We start from the raw sequence: 11,705 nt of genomic DNA, 5'->3' as shown, positions 1-11,705 counted from the left end.
CAGGATTTTATACTCGAAGCAACTTGTTTTAAATATAGAGGGTTTATTTTATTAAGGTTTCAAGTCAACAATAAAGTAGTCAAGGCACTGGATGCAAAAAAACTCCATAAACATTTATCGGTAAAATGGTGAGAAATCAAAATAGAAGCTCATTCAGTGGCAGAAAGGTCACATTAACTTTGTTCTACATTGTGACAAGTGGACTTGTCATTACAAAACCATAATAATAACCTTTTAAGATGGTTATCTTTTTCGACCTGATTGACATTCAGTCTACACTACTCACAAAATGTTAATGATACTTGACTTTCTGGAGTGAAGATTTACAATGGACTTAAAACTCAATCTAACCGTTAAGAGGTCACCTTTTCTAAGTCTTTGGAAGTCTAACAATTTTATGCTTCAGGTCTTTTTTCAGACTTTTTTTTTCTTTTTCTAACAAGCAGTCAAATTTTCACAAATGGTGTTTAATTGATGAGAATTTTCATCGACGTTCACTTGTCTTCCGGTATCTCTTTTGTAACTTTCTGAGGAAACCTTTGCGGGTTGTTGTGCCTCTGAAACGTTCACCTTGAACCCAAACATCCCAAACCTTTTGCAAGTAGTGTATTTTCTTGCTGTTCTGCTCATCAATCATGTTTGTTTTCATGGTGTTCGCTTCTTTAACTCAGAACAACTTTTGTTTCCCACAGATCTTGCTGTCACTTTTGCCCGAACAATAAACCAGTTTTTAACAAGGCGAGGAATGCGTCGCAGCCGGTCCAAGCAGTTCGACAAGCAGGCAAGAAAGGTTAATTTCTTAGAATCTGACCTCTTACAGAGTTTGTGCAATACGACTGAGCTGCACTTTTTGGCGCACAATCCCCCGCACACCTGCTTTGGACGCGGTCCACTGTGAAAGCATTCTTTGTCCCGTGTAGTGTACATTCTTGCAAAATCGACTTCGGTGGGAAAGGCAACAGAAATAGTTCACTGATTTGTGTTTTTGGATAGGTACATCTGTATAATAAAAAGAGTTACACAGATAAAAATGCTCACTTTTGACGTCAAGTAACAAGATGTAAAGTAACATTATTGTGGTTGTGGCATCTTGCACTGCATCACACAGAGCTGTTCCGAGTATTTTGGCAGCTACACAAAGAGGGTCAAAATACTACAATTCCCACCCACATTACACCAACTTTTTATCATTTAGAATTTGGATGATTACAGATGAGAGCTCATCAAAACCCCAAATACAATATGAAATAAGTAACCATTAGCGTTATCACTAATGTACAAATTAGGTAGAAATTTGCCTTCATAATTGTATTTTTTTTTATACATTTTATGACTCCATACAAAAAAACCTTCACTTTTTTATTGAATCTACTATGATACCTTTCTACAATATGCTAATTTATTGATGTACGAGAAATACCTATCCAGTGCAACACAGTGGTATCAGTCTATTAAACATTTCATTTGTGACTATAACACAACATTTAAGGTAAACAAATTGGCCCGAGTGCAGTAGTGTATAATGAGTCCTTTAAAAAACATACATCTAAATATGACTTGAACAAAATGGGAGTTAATGATGTCATTTAAAATATTAGAAACAGCTCTCAGTATGCTATGACAGTAATGACCACATTATTACATTAGTACTACATACTTGCCACTGAGCATTTTTCCCTAGGTTTGATTCAGTGATTCCCAACCACTGTGCCAAGGCACATAAGTGTGTTGGGAGAAGTTTCACTCAAATGGTCCGAACATTTTAATTCATATCATTAATTTACTACAAATATATTTTCCATTATTCGCATTCATATAATATCACCATCTATCTATGCCAGCAACGTTAAGTGACAAAATAATCAAATACTTTTCTGCGAGTAAGCTTTATATCCACTGGTTGCCATTCAAAAATAGCTGGTGTTGAACTAAGCGGACTGGTTTTACCTGTGCTAAATCAATACAGATTGAGATCATGATTTTAACATTTGCATGTATGACATGAGGTGCCACAAGATGGCGCCAAAGCGCTGTTAAATTATCAAATCCAATCCAGCCAAATTATTTTTAGGACATAATTTTAAGTGATAGATAATAACAGAGAACAAGCTTTGTATGATGGGGAGGAGCTAAACATGGGTCATTAGCGGAAGATGTTAAGAGTTTACGCTGTATGTACCTTTCACGGGATTTACTGGGAATTTATTGGAATAAACCACTACAGTAATTGAAAATTGGCTCTTAATATTGCTTAAATGTTAGTCTAATTGTGACTAAAACAACAGTACCGTGTTGCCTTGATTTACAAGTGACTCAATTGAATTTTTGACTGACTTGTGAGCAGCAACTTGATACATAGCATGAGTCGTAGCTCACTGCACGATTAGTAGCACTTTGGCTAATGGTCCACAATTCTTCAAAAAAAAAAAGTTTTCAAGCTAATGCCACTCTCAGATTAGGCTAATCTCAATGGGAAACAAAAGCAAGAAACTGATATTTGAACACAAACCGTACAGCAACACATGTAGACATTCACAGAACCTAGTCGTCCATGTACGGGACATCTGTCTGTCTGTCTGCTGGTTTCATTGTATCTAATTAATATATAAAGTATTGTAATAGCATTCTTCTCCTTAAAAGTTAGATTACAACATCTGAGTTTATTTTGGGGAAGCTGGAACAAATTAATGGCAATTTCATTCATTTCAATGGGGAAAAAATATTTACGTTACAGTTGAGTTATGAGCCTGGTCATAATAAATTACATGCGTACCTCAAGGCACCACTGTATGAAAGATTACTGTATTATTTGTTGCACCACCCTCACTCTATGTCACTGTCATAGACATGATTTGTGGTCATTTTCAGAGCATTTGAGTGAAATGGAATAATTTGTTGCAGCGCGCCTGATGAGCTATCACGGCTCTCCAATGTAGCGCGGCACCGGGTTGGAAATCATTGCCACTAGCGGGTGCTCCTACGATTGTGATCTCAGGCATATTCCGTGATGTCATCCAGGATGGCCGTCTCCTGCTGCTCCGTGTCGCTGTTGAGGTTCCGCGGGTCCAGCAGCTCACGGGGCTCGTCGGGCATCAGCACCATGGTGGGGGCCGTGGAGTAGGACGGGGCCATCTTCCTCGTCTGGCCTGCGCCCTGGCCTGCTCCTCGACGGCAGCAGATGCAACGCAGGAAGTCGTGGATGTTGTGCCGGAAGAGGCTGCGGCACGGGTGGAAGAACTCATAGAAGAGCAGCATGAAGAGCACGGCCAGGCTGTAGCAGATGAGCAGCTGGACGGCGAGCAGCGGCGCACACACATATTCGTAGAAGTCCGACTTGAAGAAGTACCACAGCGTGATGAGGAGCAGGTTCTCGACAAAGCGGACACTGTAATAAATGGCTAGCCGGTCCCAGTGCTGCTTGCGGTCAATGAGCTCTCCGTGGCTGAGGTCCAGCTGCACGGCCGACCAGCAGAAGACGTTGATGCATGCGTAGAGGAGCGTGAACAAGCACAGCACTATCACTGTGCCCAGCTTGGAGAAGTTCTTCTCCACGTCCTTGGCCAGTGAGCCCTTCTTGGCCCAGAACTCGGCCCAGGGCAGGAAGAAGAAGAAGATCAGGTTGGCCATGCCCACTAGGATCACCCAGTCGGTGAGTGCCGTGCTCATGAGAACCAGGGCGGCGATGCGTGTGGTGATCTCCAGGCCCCGCCACAGGATCATGCACAGGTAGGCGGACGGGCGGAAGCGCACCTTGTAGTCGTCATAACGGATCTGGACGGCCAGGACACTGCACACCAGGGCCCCGTATATGATGGAGATCTTGGTAATGATCATCAAAGTCACTACAAAAAGAAAAGATTGTGTTAATCGCAGAGCACATCTTCCTCATACAGTATGTCTCGGTCAAAAGCCTTATCAAGCCCCATTAAGCCAAACCATGCCAATTCTTTTATTGTACTAACCTCTTTCCATTTTATCATTATTTAGTCAACTCAACAACTTTATTTGACGAATTAATAAAAATAGGATTGGATATATTTTTTTCACCAATTTTAGAGAAAAGGGGCTAAAATAAGTAAGGATGTAGCATTTTGGAGTTCAATGAACCCAATCATGACATTTTAAGGAATACGGGACAGACAAATTCGAGACAATTGAGATTTGAACCCTGCACCTCAGAACAGCGAGGCATGCAGCCGATTGTACTCATCTTTACTTCCTTCACTCAGAACATTTTTATCATATGTTCAGACCTTAAGTTAGCACACTTTGTCAAAATGACGCCTCCATTCTGCCGTGCCCCCGTTAAATTGAATGAGCGTTAGAATCATTCCTTGCAATCACTCTGAGCCTGATTTAAAAATACGACATGCCAAGAAGATAATTTAGCAGCTCAAATTGAGATTGTTGTGCTGCTTAAAAGTTTGACATACTCAGCAGCTCCTCAGATCTCGAGCCAAGGTGGGACAAAAAACTCCAGCACGCTAAGCTAGCCGTCAATTAGCGACGTCTCTGTGGCGGGAGAGATGTCGTATGTAAACAACATCTGTCAACCTTCAAGTTGAACGAGTAACAAGTCACTTGACAAGTCAGGCTTTCACAACAAAATATGCTGACAAAGTGTTACAAGTTACAGTGCGTCACATCTAACCGAGAATTCGCAACAACTAAAAGAGACTCAACAAGAAAACACTAAGCTTTCACAACAACTTGGTGAACCGAGTCATGACATCATTTAATTGGCACACACTTCCTCTTTCATGCATGTGGGCAAACACGGTCTTCCGCAGAAACTGTACTATTCGTCCTGTTATTTCTGTGATTGGGGGGGACTCCCGAGTAGTGTTCTGATATTGGACACGTTTGCTCGTCACAGATGGTGGTGCCTGTCGTGGCGGCAATCCCCAAACCCGCTGGTGGACACGGGCAGTAAGGGGTGCCGTCAAGCTGAGTCCAGGACCTTTTGGGCCTGCGGGACTCTGGGAGCAGCTGATGGGTAAGAGCTGGCTAAGCAGAATGTGGCTTCTGCCAACATTCACGCAAAAACTCAGACACTAGTGCATAAACAAGCAATGAAATTGTACAAAAAGATATCGCCGTAGTTTGACAATAGCTGTTAGCTGACTGAATGTTGATGACGATAAACATTAACAACACACGTGTAAATGACCACTGAGAGAGTCAGCTAAAACTATGGTATCCATTTTGTATCATAAGTCCATTTACGGTAGTAATTATCAAGATAGGCCTAATATTGAATTTTGGGATGAAATATCAGGGGAACCGCAAATGCATTAAAACTGTGTTGCAAGACTTCAAATACGATGTTCTCAGAAAAAAGTGGTCACTTGTCACAATGATCTGTATAGACGTTTACCTGTAGCTGGAAGGACAGGTGACGAGAAAGCCTACCCAAATTCCAATATGATAGTTAATGACTTGAATTCCAACTTGAATAACCTTAATGATCTTACGTCGGATGGGGAGGATGCATTTCTCCTGGATAGTGGCATACAACTGAAGTGTGAGCTGCGGAGTGGAGCCCAGGAAGGCCTGGATAACGGTGGTGCGCTTGAAGGCGTTTCTGTGCGTGGCCAGCATGCGCTCGGAGCGGCTGACTTCGCACTCTGTGCGCGTGCCCTCGCCCTTCTTCAAGTAAATCTTCCTGGTGATGGTCACGTAAGGCTCTTCCTTCCTGCCGGCTTGGAAGTACACCATCAGGGCATCAAAACACCTACAAGACAAACACGGAGTACTCCTTTACAACTTTACTTTCAAGAAGAAGCCTGATAACGCTACAGAGGGTTTGGACACACCTGATTTAGAAGTCAATGGGAACTTTGAAAGGATTGAGAAAATGTTTTTTAATTATATATATTTTTCAGTCGCTTTGGTACATCTCTCGGATAAGAACTTAACTTTTCAAACATGCATTTCTCAAAACCATCTTGTAAAATAGCAAAACATCACATTTCCCCAGCAACCCCGACATTGTGTGTGAATAAAATTGCTTAGTCATGTTGGCAATATAACAGCGTAGTCTGGACTGATGTTCTGATATAAACTCCAACTTAAAGGAATTCTTACCCACAAATATATATCTTTTTTTTGCTGATAAACTGCATAAATGAAATTATAGTGCATGTTTGTTACTTGAATTTGGGAAAACAAGACTGTGTGGCGCCGTCTTCAGGTTAACCACATCACTGCATGTATATTTGGCTTTCAAATTTGTACAACCATCAGTATGAACACCTACACTTGATTTACTTAATACTAATGGCTAGTCATTTGTAAAAAATAAAATAAAAAATAAAAGAGGACGTAATATGATCCCCTATTCCTAATCTTGTCCATAAATTCTACGCTGCAGTGTAATGAGGATTTCCCCTTGATGGATGATAATCCCTACATGTATTTAAAACATTTTTTTTATCAATTAAATGGACTTGAGGGTTAAAAGATCCTAAGAGTGTTTACTCTATAGTAACTAAACACGGGTCAGTTCATGAATATTGAACAAATACAAAAGGAAAGCTGAGGCCCCACCAGAGGGCAGCCTGAGGAAAGAAAACATGCTTCCTTCCCTGAGGGCTGAAAGGCTTAACAGAACCTTTCAAGGGTGTGGTCCTGTAAACTTTTCCAAGGTGAATGCTGTCTGTGTTAAGTTGCAGGACAAACAGCGCACTGTTCGTTTTGCAGCCTCCACGAGTCTCCTGGGTAGAAGGAAGGTATTCACAAGCACACAATTCTAAAAAGAGGATTCAGTGCATCTTGGCGTTTCACGTCACTGTGCTGGAATGTTTCGCAAGGGTGCTGACCGGCTGCTAATTTGACCGCGTAAACGTGACACGCTGGTCCTTGACCCAAATGTTGTCAGCTGGCAGCAAGCAAACTCTTATCACCACCATCCCCCCTCACATAGTGATATGAGCATTTGTGTGCTCCAGCCAAAGCTCTTGGGAGCCAGCTTGGAAATATTGATGAATAAATTAGGCAAGGGAATCAATATGGTGACTTGCTTTTACGGCCGTGTCTGCTGGGGTTCAAGCCGGGAACACAGAGCAACTGTGACACCGATCTCCCTCAGGAAATTCTTTCGACAGCGAGATCATCCTGTTTGGGACTGCCCACAATCAAGCGGCCATGCCTCTGGCAAGACCATGTATACATTCAGGTGTGCAGCAACCACAAGAAGCCGCGCATGTTGGGACGAGTGACTTGAATGCACTTGAAAAGACAAGTTGAGACAAGATCGACAACTTTACTGACTGTTGGAAAAAAAAAAACATTCAGAATTGATACGATGACGCCGTGCTCCTCACTGAACCACAGAAATGAGACGGAATACCTGGAATTCACACATAGGTGCCGGTATGTTGGCTTCAAGTGACCACGCAGACAGTCCTGATACGCTGCATACTGCTTCATTGAGCTCAGCCAACCGGGGCACTATATTGGCTTTGAGTGACCATGCAGACAGTGCATGATATGCTGCTTGATGCTATTGAACTCAGTAAAGAACCAAGACTTTGCCCAAACCAGTGGACAAATCGACATATCACTATGTCGTAGGTTGTGAGGTTGGTTTTATTTTTTTCTGGCATAACGTTCCAGTTGTTTGCGAAAGAAGATGTTTTACTGCGTGGTCATGAGCTCAGCCATTAAAGCCTCCCTGAGTGTTGCACAGGAAGCCAACAGGCAGCAGAGGCAATGTGTTTACATCGACTTGAGATAACACAGAGGAAGCGCAACGCAGGACTAATGCTACTGTGCTTCAGTGTGTGTGTGTGTGTGTGTGTGTGCTCTTTCTGGCCTTTGTTTCATTTACATTCTCCTCAGTGTGATATTCAAAGGTGGTCACATGCTCATTGTCTATTTAAGTCATTGACGCGGGGAGCGCACTCCTCGGTGTGAGCAGTGGGAGCCTAGAGCAGATAAGAGATAACAGCTGCTTCTGGTTATGTGCTCTGCAACTGAAATTGATGGGTGTTCCGAAAAATGGGTTGGAGTATGTTTGCTTCATGTCTTGACAAGTGCCATCCCTTGAGTTTTCTCTGTTTCTGTCGCGCTTGGTTTTATCGCACTCAAAAACCGATCACCACCCTTTGGTGCAAATTCCAAAAGGACGCAACTGCTTCCACACATGTAAATGTCGAGGTTGGTGAATCAAAGCACACAATGTCGAACGGGTTTCTTGCAGGGGGTGTGAATTTGAGAGTGCCACAGTCTCTCCCTCGCCCCATGGCTGCTAAACAGGTTATCTTTCTTCCTAATACCGCTAGAATAAAAGTGCACAGGGCTAGTTCTAGACACTTCTCTGATCGCTCCTTAACTTTAAGATCAGCTGCATGAACAGGACACTGTGAAAGGATTGGCCAAGATCAAGCTGTAATAAATCTGAAGAACGGTGTGCTTGCAAGGCATGAAAAGCTACTGCAAGGAGAGGGGATATAAAAAAAAAAGAAAGAAAATCAATCGCATGGAACCCAGTGGTGGGCTGTACATTCATCCCTATCACATGTGATAGAAACATTAATACTATACAAAATGTAATTTCACAATTCAGACAACAATAATGACAAAAATACAAAACCTTTCAGTTAAATACATCACAGTCAGCAGAGTTGATTATAGAGTAGTACTGTGTGCAGATTACTATAGACATGTTTTGCTAGTTGATTTGCTCTGGAAGCTGATTAGTAAAATCAATAGTCCTATTGTTTAGTATAGTTTAAGTTATACAGTATCTGCCAGCACTACCGATTCTGTAAGCGAATAAGTGGACATGGCAACACACTGAAGCTGAAAGATAAAAAAAAAAAAAAAGTATTGTGTTGTATTGTATAAAAGTAGTGACGTATATTGGCAGCCGGTCTCATATTCGCTTGACAGAGCCTGGACATGATCATTAAAAATATTAATTGGTCACTGTAAAAAGTAAATTCAATTGGAGCAGTCAACGTTTGGATTCCAGTTGATGATTTTCAACGTCCATGGCAGTGAAAGAGGTAATAATATTACAATGTTTACATTAGCTTTACATTTGTTAAGGCTATCCAAATGTTTCACATAGTGATGGGGACAGTTTGATTAATTCAATTTCACTTATTTGTCACTGTTTCATTGGTTGGTGGTTGAACAGTATGTATAACGCAACAGATTGTGTTCAGCTTCGACGGTTCCAATATATCATTGTGTGGGAGAACCTTTTATCCAGTGTGAGGCCTTCTGTTAATTCCATCTGGACTGTGAGTCTATTTGCAATGGGAGAATATGACAGAGTCCAAACACATACTTACATTATATTGGGATTATTATCTTTATAAGTGCAGAGTTTTAGATACAACTCTTGTTGTGCAGTAATAATTTGATCGTACCACTGCATCTCTTCACGATTAAAAATGTCAATTTTGAACACATTATAAGAGCTATATAAATAAACTGGACTTGACTTAAAGCACATTATAATTGTAAAAGCTATTGCGAAAGCGCTATATAAACAAAGATGCTGTTGTAAGGCTGCACATAAAGTATCGTGTACAATTTAGTGTTTTATTGAACAGTGAAAACATGGTGCGAGGGAGACGGGAGAAGTAGATTGTCAAAAAGAGAGGAAATGGGAGACAAAGGAGACTAGGGGCTTGATTTGGTAATTTATCTTGTGTTAACTGTATAAACGTGAGTGCATTTAAGCCATGTACAACACTTGAGTCTAATTTGTGAGAAGTGCTTGTATGTCAAGTTTGCAAAAATGTATGTTAACAATTGGCAAAATGACAGCTCGTATCTTGGAAACTCGTAAGTTGGGTCACTTGTATCTGTATTCTACTCCATAATTTGCCAAATAGGCTTATTACTCTTTTCAACCTCTATGGATGATGACGCAATGATCTTGATTGATCTATTGACCAAGATCTTGGGGAGAGGAAAAAACAGGGACAGCTCACCATGAACCAGGGAGCAATGATAACAATGATGCAACAAATTCAGAGAGGCAAGATATTTCCCATCTGTGACTGGTTGGTCGGAGCAAAACTTGTTACAAACATACCTGTACCTATCTGCACACATAATACATTTTCTAATCAGCATCTTTGTTGAGTAAATGTTATATTTCATTTATTTTTTAAATGAGATTTTTGATCATTTGAATTGCTCCACATGATGTACGTAAGCGGCTAAGTTGCAACCTGTAAATTCGTTGATCACTGTATATTTTGTTTTGGTCTTGTTTCCAAGTATTGGAAACCTACCTGATGATGGGCCCCAAGAGCAGCAGGTGCAGCAAAAGGACCAGCGGCCGGTCTCGGCCTACGTCCCGGTGGATGAAGATGAGGGTCATCTGGATGAGCACGGCCGGCAAGAGAATGAAGGTGATGGTGAAAGCCAGCCAGTGCTCGTCGTCCGTGCGGTAGTAGCTGCTGCACAGCACGGCGGCGTTGAGCAGCTCCGCGCAGTACAGCACCGTGGCGAGCACCACGCCCAGCGGAGGGCGCACTCGACTCGGATTCACCACGACTACAACTTCGCTGTCCGACGCCGGGGGATCCGCGTAGGAAATCTCCCTCTCCCGCTCCTCCATGGAGACAACAGTAAAAATCCAACTTTTTTTCTTCACGCTTTAACCACCAATGGAACGCGCGTATTTAAATGGAAAAATCTTAGCGTCCATTAATTCAATGCTTAATTCGGCTCCATCTCTCCAACCTGCCACCATTGTTCCTTCCACCGATCAAAATAGTCCAGTTTTGAAACACTGATAACCGGAGGAAACGCCTGGTAAGCAGCTGTCTTCGTTCCTGAGCCGGTGTTGTGGGTGCGCTCGCTCAGTCCGACTGTCGGCGTGGAAGTTCCGCCTCGTCACGTCGTCAGCTCAATCATTGTTAAAAGCTTCAAATGTCTTCTTTCCTGCCTCGTCTAAAATTTGGGACTCATGACACTAACTTAGTGGTGGCGGCGGTTGGCGTGATTGTGGCGGCTGCATGTGTTTTCTTCAGCTGTTTCATGGCATGCACCCTCCTCGGTGGCTGTGCAAAAAAGAACACGCAAGCTGGCGTACAAAATAAACACGACACCGGAAGTGAAAATGTGTGACATTTAAAACAAGAGCATTAAACCAATCGTGGATATCCGGTTTGGGTCCTTCCGTACTAATTGCATATTTTTATACGCCTCTATTACCTTTGAGGTTTTTTTTATTTTTATTTTTTCATGAACCAACATCCATTCTCAACACCACTTATCCTGGTCAGAGTTGCGGGGTGCTGGAGCCTATCCCATTTATTCTTAAAAAAAAGAAAAAGAAAATGAAACAAAAAGACAAAAGAAAAAAGCCTATATTCTCGGGGATAGGGAATCTTGTCATCACATTTTGATTTCCTATAATAATATACAACAGTACCACTAAAAAGTTCGGAAACACTCCCCAATTAAGTGTTTTTCCCATTTATTTATTTATTTATTTATTTATTTATTCATTTATTTTTTTATTTTTTTATTTACTTATTTATTTGCTTTTTTACAGAATCAAAACAGAATACGTTTTTTAATTTAGTCTTCATCGCGCTCACCTTTTACCCAGATAACAGCTTTGCACATCTTAGTATTTTGTCAGTCAGCTTTATGATGTGGCTGATTCTTTATGACCTGACTGTCTTTCAATTCACATCTGTGCATTAAGTGTTTTTACTGGTACTGTACCT

General features: G+C 41.6%; 1 protein-coding gene across 1 annotated transcript; it reads right to left on the bottom strand.

Annotated features, from left to right (window-relative positions):
• Positions 1–26: 26 nt before the first annotated feature.
• Positions 27–11,055, bottom strand: xkrx (XK related X-linked). The gene is made up of 3 exons (XM_037261047.1): positions 10,257–11,055; positions 5,475–5,734; positions 27–3,842 (listed from the first exon to the last, which is right to left on the bottom strand). Exons 1-3 carry the CDS (start codon positions 10,583–10,585, stop codon positions 2,992–2,994), a joined length of 1,440 nt encoding a protein of 479 aa, XP_037116942.1. The 5' UTR covers positions 10,586–11,055; the 3' UTR covers positions 27–2,991.
• Between the last annotated feature and the right edge of the window lie 650 nt (positions 11,056–11,705).

This window comes from Syngnathus acus, chromosome 10, assembly GCF_901709675.1.
Source record: "Syngnathus acus chromosome 10, fSynAcu1.2, whole genome shotgun sequence".
Taxonomy (NCBI): domain Eukaryota; kingdom Metazoa; phylum Chordata; class Actinopteri; order Syngnathiformes; family Syngnathidae; genus Syngnathus; species Syngnathus acus.
This window is presented reverse-complemented; position numbering and strand designations above follow the sequence as displayed.